General features: G+C 42.7%; 1 protein-coding gene and 1 long non-coding RNA gene across 2 annotated transcripts; one reads left to right on the forward strand and one right to left on the reverse strand.

Moving 5' to 3' along the window:
- Positions 1–1,145: 1,145 nt before the first annotated feature.
- MRPL48 (mitochondrial ribosomal protein L48) lies at positions 1,146–15,680 on the reverse strand. Its single transcript, XM_087965980.1, has 8 exons — positions 15,442–15,680; positions 14,378–14,415; positions 13,724–13,767; positions 10,554–10,639; positions 7,144–7,316; positions 5,582–5,684; positions 3,655–3,744; positions 1,146–1,501 (listed from the first exon to the last, which is right to left on the reverse strand). The coding sequence occupies exons 1-8, from the start codon at positions 15,460–15,462 to the stop codon at positions 1,427–1,429; spliced, it is 630 nt and encodes a 209-aa protein (XP_087822106.1). The 5' UTR covers positions 15,463–15,680; the 3' UTR covers positions 1,146–1,426.
- Positions 15,681–15,913: 233 nt separating this feature from the next.
- On the forward strand, positions 15,914–18,577 carry LOC148130338 (uncharacterized). The gene is made up of 2 exons (XR_015749686.1): positions 15,914–16,112; positions 17,745–18,577. It is a non-coding gene; the product is annotated as an uncharacterized LOC148130338 (long non-coding RNA).
- Positions 18,578–19,568: the final 991 nt, after the last annotated feature.

Below are 19,568 nucleotides of genomic sequence, written 5' to 3' on the forward strand. Positions count from 1 at the left end.
GAAGGCTGTGGGTTCAATCCTAGGTAGAAGCAGGTATTTTTCTCTCTAGCCACAATGAGAATCTATCTGCTGAATATTACTCTGCCTTGGCGACAGGAAGGGCATCCGGCCAGGAAAGACCCAGCTCTATTCAGTTGCTCAGGCTCCACCCCGCAAGGGATTATGGGGTCATTAAAAGGAGATGATGATGATGATGAACAGAGTTGGGACCTTGGAGGTCTTCTAGTCCAACCCTCCGCTCAAGCAGGAGACCCTCTACCATTTCAGACGAACGGTTTTTCAATTTTTTTTCTTCTTAAAAGCCTCCAACGTCGGAGGCACCCAGAGCTTCTGAAGGCAAACTGATCAACGGTTCTGACTGTCACAAAATTCCTTCTTTGTTCTAGGTTGCTTCCCTCCTTGATGAGTTTTTATCCGTTGCTTCTTGTCCTGCCTCTTCAGGGGCTTTGGAGAATAGCTTGACCCCCCCCTCTTCTTTGGGGCAGCCCCTCAAATATTGGAAGTCCGCTATCATGTCCCCCCTAGTCCTTCTTTTCTCCAGATTGGCCATACCCAAATCATCAAGCCGTTCTTCATGTTTTAGTCTCTCTCTCGGAAGCCTCCCAAATATTGGAAGGCTGCTATTACAGGGGTCTCCAACCTTGGCAACTTTAAGCCTGGAGGCTTTGCTGGCTGGGGTATTCTGGGAGTTGAAGTCCTCCAGGCTTAAAGTGGCCAAGGTTGGAGACCCCTGTGCTATTTAATGTCACCCCTAGTCCTTTCCTCTTTGTTACACTAGATTTTCCAGCAAGCCGCCTTTGTGTGATTTTCATATTTTACAGTAATATGAAATTTTATTGGATTTGATTTCATTCCCATCGATAAAAGCAGCCCCATTTCCAACAGCCTTGCTTTTCATGGACAAGGGTCGTGGAAAGGAGCTTTGCAAGAAATGATCTCGCCTAATTTGCCGCGAGGGAAGGTGAATCATTCGGCGTCTGTGCCGTACCAAGAATTGGGCAGATATAATCACTTTCAGGGCACAAGACGCTGCAACGTTAAAGTTTTCCCCGAAAAAGACCGCTTGGACCAGCAGCATGTGGTGAATGGAAGAGTTGCTACATGATGGGCTTTTCCATGCTTTTATTTCTTTTCTTTTTTAAAAAAAATCACTTTTTAAAAGCATCTTTCGGGAGGTGCAAGCGGCCAGATTAGGGGATAGGATGGGAACGCTGTGTGATAGAACCAAGCTTGCTTGCGCTCTTTTTTCTCCTGGCCCCCTCAAATTTTGGTAGTTCATGGGGGATTCTGGGAGTTGAAGTCCACCCAGGTAGTTTGGCTGGAGAGAATTTTGGGGAGTTGGAAGTCCACCCATGCTGGCTGAGGAACCCTGGAAGGAATGGCTGGGAATCGATGAAAAGCATCATCGGCCCCCCACGGCCCTGTCTCACTGCAGTCTGGCTCGAAGCTCATCCAGTTCTGTCCGGACCTTCAAACGAATTCTGAAATCTTCCTCCGTGTGCTGAAAGGAAGAAACAAACCGAACATTTGGATCTTGGACGATGCAGAGTTGTGGTTACTTAAGAAAGCTGCAAAACCTTTGTACCTGAGAAAGTTTAGATCAGGGGTCCCCAACCGGTGGGGCCGGGGACCACTGGTGCTCTGCAAGAAAATGTTGGTGGTCCGCAGAGAAATGTCCCCCCCAAAGCAATTAATCCAGGCTGCGTGGGAACACAAAGGCTGCGCCGCCCACATGGCCCGCGGGAACACAAGGCTTGCGTCGCTTGCATTGCGAGCAACACGTAGTGAGGGGAGTGGGGAAAGCACGGAGGGGGGGAACTTGTCCCACTCACCCCATGCACCTGTCCTGGCCAACCGGGCTGCTTTCCGCTTCTTTCTTCTGCTTTTGGCTGCATGCAAGGAAAGCAGCAGAAGTCTTTCTTTCTCTCCCCAAACTCTGCCAGAAATGAGTCTTTGGGACCCTGCAAGGCCTCCTGCTCCAAGAGGCTGCGCCGGCAAAGACTCATTTCTGGCGGAGTTTGGGGGAGAGAAAGAAAGACTTCTGCGGCTCCTGCTGCTTTCCTTGCATGAAGCCAAAAGTCTCTCCTCTCTCTCTCATCCCCGAGAATGGAGCTGGAGACGGTATCCTGCGATCCCAAATAAAGAACGATCGGTAGGAAACCGGGGGGGGAGAGAGAGATTTTCCTGCAGTCTTTTGGGGGATTTTCCCAGGGTCTCTTGGTCTGTGGGATTTAAAATTATGAGTTTGGTGGTCCCTGAGGTCCAAAAGATTGGCGACCCCTGGTCTAGATCACCTAAACCAGCGGTCCCAAATCTCTGCGGCTTGGCAGCCCGGCTGGGAGGGCATGGGGGGGGGGAGAAGGGAATTGGACCTTGTGAGCAGCAGGCCAGTCCACACACACATGCAAACATGCAGCCCTTGTGCGAGTAGCGGGCCAGCCCACATATGCGTAGCTCCGCGCAAGCAGTGGGCTGGCACGTGCACTCTAGCCAGCCACTTATGTGGCCCAATTCCGAATAGGCTACAGGTTAATAATGGGCTGGGGGTTGAAGACCACTGACCAAAGCAATATAATATTTATCAGATACTGAGGTTGGATTTGTGCATGATACTCGGCTAAAAAAAAGAAAAAAGAAACAATTTAATAAATCTAGCTTTTTAACTTGGTTTATGTCAGGGTTTATCAGATTATGGTCCGGAGAATTCTAGGGTTCCTTGGGAAATTGATGCAGAGTTTTATATCCTTCCAGCTTTCAAGCACTGATGTTGTCAGGTAATGAAATGTCTGCAAGAAAACAGCCCAGCTCAGAGAGCACCAAGGACCCCCCAGTCCTCCTCCTCCTCCACATACCCCTCTCCCTTCTAGCACTGATGATGTTCCCTAGTTGGGTCATGAAACGTCTGGAAGAAAACTGCCAAGCCCAGAGAGCCCTAAGGACCACTCAGTCCTCCTCCTCCTCCTCTTCTTCTTCCTCTTCCTCCTCCACCTTCTTCCCCTCCCTCTCTACGACCTACTCCCTTCTAGCACTGATGATATTCCCTAGTTGCGTCATGAAACATCTGCAAGAAAACTGCCAAGCCCAGAGAGCCCTAAGGACCACTCAGTCCTCCTTCTCCTCCTCCTCTTCTTCTTCCTCCTCTCTATGACCTACTCCCTTCTAGCACTGATGATGTTCCCTAGTTGCGTCATGAAACATCTGCAAGAAAACTGCCAAGCCCAGAGAGCCCTAAGGACCACTCAGTCCTCCTTCTCCTCCTCCTCCTCTTCTTCCTCCTCTCTATGACCTACTCCCTTCTAGCACTGATGATATTCCCTAGTTGGGTCATGAAATGTCTGCAAGGAAACCACCCAGCTCAGAAAGCACCTTCCTTCCTTCCTTCCTTCCTTCCTTCCTTCCTTTCCTTCCTTTCCTTCCTTCCTTCCTTCCTTCCTTCCTTCCTCCTCTCCACAAACCCCACTCCCTTCTAGCACTGATGATGTTCCCTAGTTGCGTCATGAAACATCTGCAAGAAAACCACCCAGCTCAGAGAGCACCAAGGACTCCAGAGTTGTCATTGTCATCCTCCTTTTTTTTAAGTTATTACAGTTAAATTTATTGACGGTTTTCATTATTTTATTCTCAATTTAAATATTTCAGTAAGAACCTACATACCTCTTTCACTAATAGATGGACTCCCTCGGGCAGGTTATTCTGAATAATTTCCAGGAAAATAGGACTAAACGTGGCAGTCAGTTGTTTAATCTGGAGGAATGGAGAAGCAGCATTTTTCCCAGAGGAAAAAGGAAAACAAATTACCAACGTCCGGTGTATTACCGTGATCTATTGATTTATCTATTTATAAATCTGTAAGGATAACGCGTACCAAAAGCAACCTAAAGAAACCCCTGCTAGATTGTCATAAAAATAATAAAATGATACAAACAGTCCTTGACTTACCACCGTTGGTTAAGCGACCATTGGAAGTTAAAACGGCCCTGGGGAAAAAGTGACTTGTGATGAATCCTCACACTTACGACGATATCCTCATGGCCACGTGATAAAAATTGGGGCGCTTGGCAGTTTTGGACAGTTGCCGTGTTTTGGAGTCACCTAATTGCCATTTGGGGATCTTCCTAGTCCGCTTCCAAGGAGCAAAATCAATGGAGGGGAAATCAGATTCGCTTTCACGACCGTGCGCTTCACTTAACAACGGCCGGGATTCACTTCACAATAATAGCAAAAAAGTCATATAAGTCGGAGGCGACTTGCTTAACAGCTATCGATATTTTTATTTATTTCTTTTCCTCTTTTCCCTACAACTTTTCCCTTCCGCCTTATTTTCCTACTCTTTTTCTTCTGTGATTTTGTATTTTATATTAGAAACGGAGAAAAAGGAAGGTCCCTAGAACTTTGAAATCAGGCCACAAATACCTTTTGGCCTTAGCTTCAACCCATCACTAATTTTAGTCATTAAGCGAGGACCACCTGTAAAGATGCGAAAAAAGCAAGGATCAAGCATTGCTGTTTTTCACTTATGGGGCACAGGTATTTAACAATAGCACTTAGACTTATATACTGCTTTTCAATGCTTTCCAGCCCTCTCTAAGTGGTTTACAGAGTCAGCCTCTTGTCCTCCCAACAATCGGGGTCCTCATTTTACCCACCTCGGAAGGATGGAAGGCTGAGTGGACTTTGAGCTGGTGAAATTTGAACTGCCAAAGCAAAGTCGTTCACTCTGTTCGGATTAATCCTGTAGCTCTGTATGGATTTTGTACTTTGGTTGGTTTTTTTTATAATTCATTTAGCACTCTAGTTGTTGTGAGCACTTCAAAGGAGAGAAAGGTGGGTGCTTATCTCGGGGAACTATTTGGGACTCACTACGGGCTGGGGATGCACATAATTCCCAACGTTGAAATAAAACAAGAATTGTTTGGACTAAACGTGTGCTTAGGGTTAGGGTTATGGCCTCAGGAAGCCTTGGTCAGAACAGCTATCATTCAGAAGATTTCCAGGAAATAGTCGCAGAACCACTGACTGCCATCCTGCCGTCGTACTTACAGGTAGTTCATTTAGTGACCAATGTTATGACAATGCTGAAAAAGTGAGTTTCCACCATTTTTTTTAACCGCTGCTACATCCACACAATCACATGATCAAAAATCTGGACGTTTGGCAGCTGGTTCACATTTATGACGGTCGCTGTGTCTGGTGTTACATGATGCACTTTTGCGACCTTCTGACAAGCAAAGTTGACGGGAGGGAAGCCAGATTCGCTTAACGACCGTGTTCCTCACTAAAACAACAGTGATTCCCTTGAGAGCTCTGGCAAGAAATTCCTTGTATAAGGGACTATTTTCTACGTTATTCCTGTTGCGTTGCATTTTGTTATGGATGGCATCAGCAGAGGCGAAATCGATTTCGTTGTATACATGTACAACAACTATAAAGGTGGTTATTATTATTATTATTAAAAATCACAAAACGAATCAAGACTCACTTAATGACTGTCTCACTTAGTGACAGGAATTTGGGGCTCCGTTTTGGGCATAAGTCGAGGACTGCCTGCATTTTGGAAAATAAAACTGGAAAGGCAACCTACCTGGACGACACGCTGGTGGCTCGTAAGGTGGCCGTCCACACGCACTTTGCTGCCGTGTTCCCCGGTCAACACCAGCTCTGTAGTCTTCGTGGGCATGGCGTAGCTGGGGGAAGATCCACCAGAGAGGGAGGAAAATTAGGACCACTTTTCATTTGATTGGATAACCGTCAGTCTGAAATGCTTTGTTATTATTATTAATCTGTGTGCAACAAAATATCATTTTAATGTATGCCGATTACTGTACGTTCAAAGTCACAAGAAAGTTATTTTATTCTTGTATTCTTCTCTATTCTCTTCTCTTCTATATTCCTCCTCTTCTCCTCTATTCTATATTCTTCTTCTCTTCTTTCCTCTTCTTTCTCATTCCATTCTATATTCCAATATTCTGTTCTATTCCACTCCATTCCATTCTATATTCCTCTTCTCTTCTCTTCTTCATTCCAATATCTATTCTATTCTATTCTATTCTATTCTATTCTATTCTATTCTATTCTATTCTATTCTATTCTATTCTATTCCATTCTATTCCATTCCATTCCATTCCATTCCATATTCTATTCTATTCCATTCTATTCTCTATTCTATTTTCCATTCCATTCCATTCCATTCTCCTATTCTATTCTATTCTATTCTATTCTATTCTATTCTATTCTATTCTATTCTATTCTATTCTATTCCATTCCATTCCATTCCATTCCATTCCATTCCATTCCATTCCATTCTCTATTCTATTTTCCATTCCATTCCATTCTATTCTCTATTCTATTTTCCATTCCATTCCATTCCATTCCATTCCATTCTCTATTCTATTCTATTCTATTCTATTCTATTCTATTCTAGTCTACTCTATTCCATTCCATTCCATTCCATTCTATTCTGTATTCATCTTCTCTTCTTCTATATTCCTCTTCTCTTTCCTATTCTATTCTGTTTTGTTCTACTGTATTTTCTACTCTATTCTACTCCGTTCTGTTCCATTTTATTCTGTTCGGCTTCCTGCTTGAGCAGGGCACGAGAATAGAATAGAACAGAAAGGGACCTTGGAGGTCTTCTAGTCCAACCCTCTGCTTAGCCAGGAAACCCGAGACCACTTCAGACAAATGGTTGTCCAATCTCCTCTTAAAAACTCCCAGTGTTGGAGCATTCACAACTTTTGGAGGCAAGCTGTTCCACTGATTGTTCTAAATGTAAGGACATTTCTCCTGAGCTTAATTTTTACCCATGGATTCTGGAGTGGGCGGGATCTTCATTAGGGCTTATTTTTCGGGGGAGTATGGCTTAGATTGGGTGCAGATGTAAAAATTAAGCTAGGACTTTCAGGGTAGGTCATATTTTCGGGGAAACAGGGTAATGGCTTGGATACTCTAATCTATGAAGAGATTGTTTCAATATATTTCAGTGCTCCAAATTAGGAAGAAATTTAGAAAAGAAAAGCTTATGTATTAGCTATTGACTAGGGTATTTTCTGACTGGCAGCTAATTTCGCGAGGATTTCTTCATGTCAGGCAGCCTCCTCACATCCTCAGCCTCTGGCTACATACAGTTTGCTAAGTGAGTCTTACCTTTCGACCACGTTGACGGACAGCTTGTTGCAGAGTCGATGCACATACTGAGCATAATGCTCAACCAGGCAGACGTCATAGCCCGTCATCACGATGTTTAAGGTGCCATACTGGTGTTCTGTGCCGGGGTCAATTTCCTTCATCTCCACATGATTCTTCCTTTTAGGAGGGGCCTGGGGAAAATGACAGCGGGGTTCATTGGCGGTTTATTAAATTGATACAGGTAGCCTTCGACTTATAGTTCATTATGAGCTGCGGTGGCGCAGTGGTTAGAATGCAGGACGGCCGCCTGCTTCTGCTGCCTGACATCTGCTTGCAGTTGGGCAGTTCGAATCTCACCAGGCTCAAGGTTGATTTGTCCTTCCGTCCTTCTGAGGTCGGTAAAATGAGGACCCAGATTGTTGGGGGCAAGAGGCTGACTCTAAACCGCTTAGAGAGGGCTGGAAAGCACTGGGAAGCGGGATATAAGTCTAAGGGCTATTGCTTAGGAAGGAAGGGAAAGGGGAAAAGATGGGAAGGAAGGAAGGAAGGAAGGAAGGAAGGAAGGAAGGAAGGAAGGAAGGAAGGAAGGAAGGAAGGAAGGAAGGAAGGAAGGAAGGAAGGAAGGAAGGAAGAAAGGAGTGCCGCAGTTATAATGCAGCATTTCAGGCTAATTCTGCCCACAGTGTGGAGTTCAAACCTGACTAGCTCAAGGTTGACTCTGTTAGGGATAACATTGTTTACCCTAACTGGTTTGGGTAAAATAATAAATATGGTATCATGGTTTGTTAGTTAAAGTGTGTGTAACTTTAACTGCAAGAATGTAATTAAGGGTGTGGTTGTAAAGCACTATATAAGAAGCGAGGCATTTGCAGCTCTCTCTCTCTGGCTTACTGATCCCTAATTACTGGATGGATTGATGACTGCGTAGATTGGACTGATTTATTATAAGTGTACTGACATTGGCTATTCAACACGGACTTTTGCAAAGAGTATCCCGACAAGACTTGACTGAAATTGATATATGACTAATGGACCGTTTATTTTGACTATGCTATAATTCTTAAATGGAATAAACTATATTTTTGATAGCACAAGCGTATCTGTATTTTTACTGCGTGTTAACTAGAAAACTTATCTCACACATTTACCTGTCTTCCTATCTGACTTCGCTGCACATTCTGTTTAGTTTGTTTTCCTTAACACCCGTTGGGGAATCCAGGTTTAACAGACTCAGACTTCCATCCTTTCGAGGTTGGTAAAATGAGGACCCAGATTGTTGGGGGTGATATGCTGACTCTGTAAACTGCTTAGAGAAGGCTAGAAAGCAGTGTGAAGCAGTATATAAGTCTAAGTGCTATTCCCTCCCTTCCTTCCTTCCTTCCTTCCTTTCTTTCTTCCTTTTCCTTCCCTCCTCCCTCCCTTCCCTGCCTGCCTGTCTGCCAACCATGTGTCTCAAAGTCAGCTACACCCAGGCAGCTCCGGCATGTTTACTCCTAATAAATCTTCTTTAAGCTTTGAAAATCTGGCTAGAGACTCAGGATGTAAATGGGGGTAACTGCTGGAGCCCTGGCAGCTAGCCAACTCTGAGGCCCATCATTCACTGTCACCCTTGACTCTGGTTTTCCCCTACCCCCTGGGTGGATCATAATTCATATTGTCCATATGGTAAACCAGAAAGGATTATATTGCAAAGTAAAGTATTTGTAATGAGATTATTGTATTATGATTAAAAAGGAGGGGAATGTAAATTTAACAAAATTTCATAGGTGAAATTTGGTTAAACGGAAACAAAAAGGAAATATGAAATGGTTATATGAATATCTCTGGAATAAATATAAGATTTATTGTAGATTGGGGGAAATACCATGTGGATCCTGAATATATTAGTTCTATTTTATTTTTATTTTTTTGTTTGTTTATTATACATTGGCTTTGAGAAAGTTAATGAAGACAATCATGTAAAATAAAATAGGTTGTAAGCTGGAAATGAAAATAATAGGGATAAAGAGTGGAAAATATATGTGAGGATGAAATGCTTTTGATATTGGATTAATGAATTGAAAATATGAAGTGAGAACTTATTCAAAGATCAGTGGAATAGATAATGATTTGATATGAAATTAGATAAGGAAGTTGGAAATGTACTTATCACTATGTATGAATGTTGTAACCTGGAATCACATTGCTCATTTGAAGAGATGTGTAAAATAAAAAATAAACAACTTTTATTAAAAAAATAATAATTCATATCCTCCAATGGGACACATCCATAGCCCAGAGTCATCAAGCATGCTCTCCAATTAGAATTTTGCAAGGCAGAAACTTCGGTCACCTAGTTGCTATCTTTGAAAACATTTATGGAATACGCTTTCGATTTCCAAGCTGCTGCACTGCTCTCTTTCAAACCCCTTTCTGTTGGCAACTCGAAAAAGGCCAGAGAAATAGTTTATGAGTTGACACACGCGATCAAAATTCAGAGTCTTGGCACCTGGTTCATACTTATGACTGTTGCCATGTCCCAGGGTCACGTGAACTTTCCCTTCTGACAAGCAAAAAGTCAAGGAGGGTGTTAAGCCTGGATTCCCCAACGGGTGTTAAGGAAAACAAACTAAACAGAATGTACAGCGAAGTCAGATAGGAAGACAGGTAAATGTGTGAGATAAGTTTTCTAGTTAACATGCAGTAAAAATACAGATACGCTTGTGCTATCAAAAATATAGTTTATTCCATTTAAGAATTATAGCATAGTCAAATAAACGGTCCATTAGTCATATATCAATTTCAGTCAAGTCTTGTAGGGGATACTCTATTTGCAAAGTTCGTGTTGAATAGCCAATGTCAGTTCACTTACAATAAATCCAATCTTTATCTTCTCTCCGTTGAGAAAATAAACACTCCTTCTTCTCTCCCGTTTCAGCAAGAACGCAGTCATCAATCCATTCAGTAATTAGGATCAGTAAGCCAGAGAGAGCGAGCTGGAATTGCCTCGCTTCTTATATAGTGCTTTTACAACCACACCCTTAATTACTTTCTTGCTGTTAAAGTTACACACACTTTAACTAACAAACCATGATACCATATTTATTATTTCTACCCAAACCAGTTAGGGTAAACAATGTTATCCCTAACATAGGGGAATCCAGATTCACTTAATGACCATGTTACTAACTTATCAACTGCCTGGATTCCCTTAACGACGGTGGCCAAGAAAGGTCGTCATATGGGGGCAAAACTCACTGAAGAAGCGTATCTCGCTTAACAATGGACTTTTTGTGCTCAATTGTGGTCGTAAGTCGAAGACTGCCTGTAATAGCCCCCCCCCCCCCACCTTCTAATCCAGAGAGTCCTCAGCCAATAGTCAGGTCTCTCTAGAAATTTCTTTTTAAGAAGCAACCAAATCAGCAAAGCGAGAGATTTCTAGTACTCACCTCCGGTGGGAGAAGATGTCTATAGCGGCCGATACCATGGGTAGGCATAGATCTGTAGTGTCTTTGAAAATTCGGCCTTAGGCTGCCTTTAAAAGAGGAAACAAACAGTCAAAAAAAAAAATACAGAAAACTTTGAAGGTCTAGATCAGATCTGAGTATTTTAAAACCCCTGGGTCCATATCCAGCCCTTTGGCTCTTCAGCCTGTGCGAGGTGAATTGGAAACTGGAAATCAAATATAAATAGGCAATATGTTATACTTGGAATACAGCTGCATTGCTTTTATTTTGAAAGGGGCTATTTTTTAAAAAATTACATAGGTAAGTGACTATGTTCTTTCATAGCTTAGGGAAGGGGGGGAAAGTGTAGGAAAGGAATAGAATAATAAAATAAATAGAATTCTTTATTGGCTAAGTGTGGTTGGACACACAAGGAATTTGTCTTTGGTGCAAATGCTCGCAGTGCACATAAAAGAAAAGATACTTTCATCAAGAGTCCAGAATCATCAGGTACAACACTTAATAATAGTCCGAGGGTACAATCAACAATCAAATCATACTAGGAAGCAGTCAATATAAATAGTAAGGATACAAGCGACAAAGTTACAGTCATACAGTCACAAGTGGGAGGAGATGGGAGATAAGGAGGGATGAGAAGATGAATAGTAATTGTAGGGCAGACTTTGTAAATAGTTGTTGAGGGAATTATCAATTATTATTAGAAAAAAATCATTGACTTCCGATTTGTTTTGGAGCACTAGAACAAGGTAATGGCATAAAACCTCAACTTTTTTACTTTTAGAATAGAATAGCAGAGTTGGAAGGGACCTCGGGGGTCTTCTAGTCCAGCCCCCTTCTCAGGCAGGAAACCCTCTACCATTTCAGACAAATGGTTATCCAATCTCTTCTTAGAAACTTCCAGTGTTGGAGCATTTACAAGTTGTGGGGGCAAGTTGTTCCACTGATTAATTGTTCATAATGTCAGGAAATTCCTCCTTAGTTCCAGGTTGCTTCTATCCTGGATTAGTTTCCATCTGTTGCTTCTTCTCCTGCCTCTTCAGGGGCTTTGGAGAATAGCTTGATTCCCTCTTCTTTGGGGCAGCCCCTCAAATTTTGGAAGGCTGCTATCATGTCTCCTCTAGTCCTTCTTTTTATCAAACTAGACATCCCCAATTCCAGCAACCATTCTTTATATGTTTTAGCCTCCAGCCCCCTTTGTTGCTCTTCTCAGCACTCTTTCTAGAGTCTCCACATTTTTTTTTACACCGTGGTGACAAAAACTGGATGCAGAATTCCAAGTGTGGCCTTACAAAGGCATTATATTATTTTATATAATATATACTAGCTATAACAACAAATGTGTCTAATCAGTAAGACCCAAATTCAAAGTTTCATTTTTTATCCCCACCTCAAGCACAAACTTCAGAAGCCGTTTCCAAGTAGAATCAAAAGTAATTGTGTATTTTTTTTTTCCTTTAATAAAAACAGTCAATTTCACCATCTCCATCAGCTTCTGCAGCCATTTGTATCTTTATATTAATTTAAGAATCTTCTGTATTAAGATGTGAATCCTACTCAAGATATAAAGGCATCATACTCCAATCAGTAACTACAGGAGAAATTTTGTTTAATGAGAAAAGATAAAACATAATTGAAACAGGACAGACAAAAAATATAAATACTATGATTTGAATTGAGATAATTAAAATAAAATTGAGAAAATTAAAAGAGGGGAGAAGCTATGCAGAAAATGTAAAATAGTAGTAAGATATGGAATAGAATATAAAAATGAGCATGAACCTGAATTTGTGTCTGTACGAAGAAATGTAACCCGGGATTATGCTGCTTTCAAAAAAGATGTTTTATTTGTATTTTTTTTCTCTTTGTGAAAACTCAAATAAAATTTACAAAAAAAAAAAGATGTGAATCCTACTCCAATATTTCTTTGTTTTGTCATTTGTCTGCCATATGTGATTAAAATGTCCCTTCTTTATTTTTACATTTCCTACATTCATTTGAGATATCTTTACACATTCTTGACAAATTATCCAGTGTTAGATGCCAACAATACATTATCTTATAAAAATTTCTTTTAAATAATAATTTAGTGTAAATTCTAGACCTTTCGCCTAAGGCAGGTGTGATGACCCAAAGGGGCGTGGCAAAGGCAACACAAGTCAGATAAGCAATAAGAATCCCTTTATTATCTCCAACTTCGCCCCCAATGTTTTCTTCTGGCTGGAGAAAAACTCTCCCAGGAACAGCCTTTGACTGCAGAAAATTAAGCCTAAAACATGAGCAACACAAACTATAACTTAAAGTCTAAACAGGCAAAACTGAAGTAATTAGTTTGGCAGGGCAGGAGGAAGAATTTCAGACTTGAAGGCATGGCAAAACTCACACGGTTGGGAAGATGCCAGGAACACAGATAAGCCACGACAACATAGGATAAACTCACGTTTGCTCCCAGCAGCCTGCCGCATGCAGCCTGGTTTTCTTATCAACTCTCTTCCCAGGTGTGGCTAATGAAGGGAATCAGGGCCCTTTCCTCCCTCGTAAGCCACGCAACCCATGTTGCTCCCTTCTCCGTTCCTCCCTGCATGCCCTAGGATGAAGAGGGGGTGGGCCTGGGTCTTCCTCTGAACTCCCTCTCCCTTGTTCTACCTCTGACCTGCTCTGCCCAGGCGGACTTTGCCCTTCCCCAGTTTCCTCCACAGCCAAGAGCTACACTCCAGCTCCTTGTTAGCTGTCTGGCTTTCTCCTTGGATTCAGACTCTGACAGGGGCATGACAGGGAGGGGTGTCAAACTTGAGGCCTGCGGGCTGGATGCATCACGTACTGCCTCCCCCCACCCCCCGGTTTAGCGAAGGGGAAAAAAGTCCCAATATGTCACGTGACAATGCTGTGACGACGGGAGTTTGACACCTCTGGTTTAAGGGAAGAGACCAGGGAAGTCTGGTACATCTGAAATATTTTTATAATCGGGAAAGGACCACTCTCTGGCCAACTGTTTTTGCCAAAAAGGGGAGAATATAATATCCTCTCATTGTTGAATTTATTTGCTGCCTATCCCATAGCGAACAACTCTGGATAGCAAATTCATCACACCACAGCATAGCCCCAAAGATGGTTCTCTTTCTCAGATTATGACAAGTTGCTTAAAAAAATCTTACCTATAGAACAGACTGGATTCCTTCTGGATGATTTGAACACAAGGCTAAAAAGCAAACAGAAAAAATCCTTATTAGGCTAGGATAGCACGTTCTTCCACGGGATAAAAATTTTCACAGGCCTCTTGAGGTTCTCCAATTAAAAGGTAATTAGAATGCAAAAGCTACTAGCCCAACTGGCAATTTTCCAAATCTATATAAAGAGTGCAAGTCATATAAAGCCAAAGAGAACAATCCTGTATTAATTTATTTGTCCTATCAAAATGTTTTCTGTCACACACTCCCCCATTTACAATGTTTACCATAAAGGTGAGCATCAGAATTCTTTCTATCCTTTTAGTGATATCTTCCATCAGGACGCAAAAGAAAATACAGATAGCTGTCAGTCAACTGGGGCCAGAATGTCTGTTGTTAAGCAAGGCAGTTGTTTAATAAGTTGTGCCCAATTCTATGACTTTTGCCACTGTTGTTAAAGAAAGCACTGCAGATGTTAAGTGGATCCAGTTTCCACAATGAGTTTCCTTTTAGAAGCCGCCTGGGAAGCTTGCAAATCACATGACTCCATGACAACCATGGCAAATAGATGCTGATTATTAATCTCCCAAATCTTAATGAAGTGACCATTATCTGTAATGTGCAGAACACTGAGGACCTTACCTGAAAAAAACAGATCCTTCTTTTCCTAGGGACAACACCTGCAGGAAGAAAGTTAAATCATCAGTTACTGAAATAAGAAAAATGTATCAAGCCCTTTTCCCAAATTACAAGATTACGCCTTCCTGACTTTCACAAATTGATTGTATAAGCCCAAAAAGCTGTTTGCAAGACACTGTGGTATGGCTGATGTCCTACTTACATTTCTCTTTTGGCTTTTTGGGTAGGGGGTTGGACTAGATCAGCAGTCGCCAACTGGTGGGCTGCAGCCCACTGGTCCACGAGAAAATTTTGGTGGGCCGCAGAGAAATCTCACCCGCAGAGCACCCCCCCAAAGCAATAATCCAGGCTACGGAGAAACACAAGGCTGCGCTGCCTACATGGCCCGCGGGAACCTTCCCCGCCCATTCACTCCTTACCTGGCAAACTTGCTTTCTAAATTGCTATTTTTTTCCTGTCCGTCAGCTATTCTGCTGTGACAGGAGATTTAGATTAGCTAGAAAGCAGGAAATTGTTGGATTTCTTGCTTTCTAGCTAATCTTTAGATCTTTGGCTCTGCTTTTAAGCACAGACGAACCTCCTTTAGGACTGAAGTTTCTATTATTCAGTGGACTCACGGCAAGCACATTTTATGTGACAGACCGAGCTGGCCGATGGCAGATAGATAGATCACTGAATGATTCTGTGAGCAACTCAATCTGCCTGCTTTGCCTGATTTTGGGTAAAAGTTGCTCTTTTTTAAAATACAAAATTCAATATTTACATACAAGGGCAAAAGCAGAGAAATGTAGTTACTTCTTTATTTTTTTTTGTCCCCATTATAAAGTTTGGGTAAAATAAAAGTAGCACCTAAATGCAGGTAATTCACCAATTCTATCAGTGTCCCCCCCCACTTTCCATCCACCCACGTTTTCCCATCTTGAGGACCCCAGATGGGTCGGCTGGGCATGATGGGACCTGGAATCCCACCCATTCCGAGGACAGTCGGTTCAAGGAAGCAGAGAAAGGTGGGGAAAACGATGGTTCGGGAAGGGGACGCCCCCCTTTCCCTCCCCCAGGATACCTACTTTCCCCAAGGCCGCGCTCATGATCCTTAGCGACGCCTCCGACCCTCCAGGCGGTAACCACGGCGACGAGGGGGGGCGTCGCGGTTTGAAACCACGAACCCGAATAGGTCACCCTAATGGGTTCTCCCGAGGGTCCGGCGTCCGACACTAAATTGGTTCCCCCTTCCTCCCTGTGCCGCAGGCTCCAAGTTCCGGGACGAGTTTGTCCTGCCGCCGCCAATCAGAAGCATCCTCTCTGCAGTTAGTGACTGTTTTGATTGGCTAAGGAGTGAGCATAGAGAGAAAAAGAGGAAGAGGTGACCAGTGGGGCTGCTTTCCTAAGGTTCCAAATTAGAAGTTTATAATAATTAGTGTTGTGTAGTAGCATAGCATAGCATAGCATAGCATAGCATAGCATATAGACCAGGGAAGTCTCCAACCTTGGCCACTCTAAGCCTTGGAGGACTTCAAACTCCCATAATTGGGGATTCTGGGAGTTGAAGTCCTCCAAGGCTTAAAGTGGCCAAAGTTGGAGACCCCCCCCCCTTCCCGGGGTATAGAGTTGGCAGTTGAAGTTCTCAATCTGGTCCTCCATTGGAGCGGGAAAATACTCTCTCCTGATTGGTCGTTTGGCCGAATCAGTTTCCCTATAAAAGGAGCTGCTGCAGCCAGGGAGTCATTTTACCTCACAGGTAACAAGAGGGTTGATATCCTCCGTTCTTCGCCCAGAACTTAACAGTTTGACCCACTCAGAACTGAATCACCAGAGCTGAATCACCGGAGTTCGAACCTAGGTAGAGGCTAATATTTGGTATAAACTCTCCTGCTTGAGCACAAGGTTGGATTAGATGACCTCCAAGGTCCCTTCCAACTCTGTTATTCTATGATCCACAGTTGCTGCCACTTCATTGCGTCTTTTCGTCCTGAGTGTAATCGCCATGGGGGGGGTGGAGGAAAAGAAAGTGTTTGTGCTTGAATCTTTTTTTAATAATTTTAATCTTTGTTTATAGCCCTTGGTTAACATTTGCTCCTTGTAATCTTTTGTGTTCTTTTTTTTTTTTTTTTTGCAGCATCCTGGGCTTTTTGTTTTTGTTTAGCGAAGTTTTAATCTTTGGGGGGTTGTTTTCTTTTGCAATGTGGCGGGGCTTTGGGTTTGTTTTCTATTGTGGTTTAGTTCTCTTCCTGCATGTCCTGTTTCTCAATATCTCTTGTACCTAGTAATGGTTCTCTTCTACCTATCTACTATATCCGGGGTCCCCAAACTTGGTCACTTTAAGACTTGTGGAGTTCAACTCCCAGAATAAGTGGCACCAACATGCCTACCCTCCCTGTCCTATTGTTTCTTCTGTTTTTTTAATTTTTCTTACATGTATCCATGTATTCGTAACTATGTTTTTACTTATACCTATTATCTTGTAAGCAATTGACAAAAATAAATAAAAATCTCCCTAGCTAGCATAGCTTGCTCTCTGGTAATCCCTTCCTCTGCAGTCTCTCTCCACTTTAGGACCTTAAGAGAAAAAAGAAACAGACATGGCTGGCTGGGGAATTCTGGGAGTCCACAAGTCTTTACAAGTGGCCAAGTTTGGAGATATGTTCTATATCTTGTAAAAGCGAAATGCCCCTCACGCATCATCACAAAATCTCCAGAACCGTAAAGCCTGCAAACTTCAAAATTTGGCATCTATGTTCCTCTTGGCTTCTAGGGGCTCACTAAAAGGATTTTTCAAAATGACCATCAAAGAGCTATTAGTATTTAGTACATTATTAACACGCTCTGATGCTAAGGAGTTCTACTCCCCCTCCCCACCTGGAAAGAAATCTCTTCCAAATGCAAAACACGAGGAGAGGAGTTTTAGTTTCACATCAAGCAGCTTTAGTACAGAACAGTTGAGCTAAGCCATGCCCAGTCTCCTTGCTCGCACAGAAAATACTCTTTGAGTTTCCAAACAGCCTTCAACTCCCATGTTGACAGGACGCTAGCCAGATGAATACCGATGGATGCTGGTAGGCAGAGGCAGAATTATTCCCCCTTATTTTCCTCCCCAAAAACAGCCCAACCACAGTTTCATAGCGAAGCACGGGTATTGAGCTAGTATTTTATAAATGCCTCCTTTCCTTAATTTCTTTTCTTTTGAATAGTTTGTTATAGTAACTTTAGTAGTTTTTTTTCTCTCCCTATTCTGTTGTGCTTAGAGCTTTTATTTCTTCAGTTTGGGGTATTTGTATGATAAAGTTTGTGTTTAGGTGCAGTAAGTTATCTATTTGGTTTCTGGCCTAGTTTTCTCTGGAAACACTGTTTCAGAGTGGTTCCCTTCCAACAGGGCTCACAACGGTCTCTTGGAAAATGGCTGTATCCTTTGGTCCATACAACCCAGACTCTGACACATGGAACTCCTACCTTGCTCGTTTCAACATCTTCCTCGAAGACAACGACCTGGCTGAGATCACTGACAATAGAAAGAGGGCGTTATTCCTATGCCACTGCGGCCCACAGATGTTTAAGATGGCCAGGATTCTCCTCCTTCCACTTAGCATTACGTCTGTGTCATGGGACGTGCTGCAGAACACTCTACGGGATCACTATGCGCCCAGACTTACGCAAATGGCAAGTCGGTATGTCTTCTATCATCGGAATCAGGCTGAAGGGGAATCCATCTACGAATATGTTGCCGCCCTTCGAGAGGCAGCCCTGGATTGTGAGTTCAAGGACTTAAATGATGTTCTCTTGGACAGAGTGATCGGCGGTATGAGGGACGTCGCGCTACACCTGCGCCTCCTTGCAAAAACAGACCTCACCCTGCAGATGGCGCTCAATGAGGCACATGCAGCTGAGATGTCCAATCGGTCAAGGGCAAAGATTCACAAATCAAACAGACCACCAGCATCGCAGAAACCAGCCACTGTGCACCATGAAGATGCTAACTGCGGTGAATCAGATGAGGACGATGACATCTATCGCCACAGGTACCCCAAGGGGAGGAACGTGGCCACAGAAAAATGGCAACCAGCATGTGCTGGTTGTGGCGGCAATCACCCGCGAAGGGCATGTAGGTTCAAGAATGCCATCTGTTACAGATGTGAAAAGATAGGACATTTGGCCAGGGTTTGTCACTCAAACCAACCAACTTTCTCCAAAAGAATGCAGAAAAAATAAGAGATTCATGGGGAATACTGCTTTGCTGTTTCCAGAGGCACCTCCAAGGCAGAAGCAGTCATTGTCGTATGTTTTAGCCTCCAGTCCCCTAATCCTGGTTGGTCTTCCCTGCACTCTTTCTAGTCTCAACATTTTTTTTATAGCGTGGTGACCAAAACTGGTTGCGGTATTCTAGGTGTGGTCTTACTAAGCTTCCTTGCATCGTCTCACCATTTTTTTACAGTATTGTTTATAGAGGTGAGGGGAACCCAGGAGCAGCCTCCAACAACCTATGCTCTCTTTAATTATTACTTATAAATAATTACACCTTTCTGAGACATTAAAGTACAACTCACATTCTAAGCCAAGTATTCAATGTACTTGGTAGTGATGGAATTCTCTCCATGCTGTAGCAGCCATAACTTTGCTGATACACCTAGTCTGATAATCCTTGACATTTTAATCCCGTGGGAATCGGGGTTCCCACACTTTTCATTGCATTCTTTAAGCCAACCCATTTGTGGTACATTAGTTCAAAAAGCATTGCTCTACAATGCATTATTTTGCTTAGTTGAAGGTTACAAACAGACAGGAGGGCTTTTAGTATTACATACATTTCAAGCATCTTAGCTACACCTTACACAAAAGGTAGGCCTTGGGAAGCAAGTGCCATAAACTTTCAGCAACACAGTGTGTCAATGTTGAAGTTGATCAGGCTAACGGGACCATATCATCCTAAAAGAAGCATCTGCAGGCTAGAAAAATCTTGCAATCTGCAAAAGTACAGCTTTATTTGTTTTAAACGGGGAGTGTTTTGCCAAGTATCAGGGCAATGTTCAGGTGCTCTGGCAATTTGTTCCTTTGGATGTAGAGACAAGCACACAGGTGAATAAAGAAATGTGGTTTATTATTAACTCAAGGAAACAGATTTAAAGACATAATATAAAAAGCTTACATACTGCCAGGATGATACCCAAATCTCTTATAAGCTGCCAGGAGTTCTATCATAATG

This window comes from Notechis scutatus, chromosome 5 (genome assembly GCF_049901735.1).
Source record: "Notechis scutatus isolate UNSWTSFEM ecotype Mainland chromosome 5, rNotScu1.2, whole genome shotgun sequence".
Classification (NCBI taxonomy): Eukaryota; Metazoa; Chordata; class Lepidosauria; order Squamata; family Elapidae; genus Notechis; species Notechis scutatus.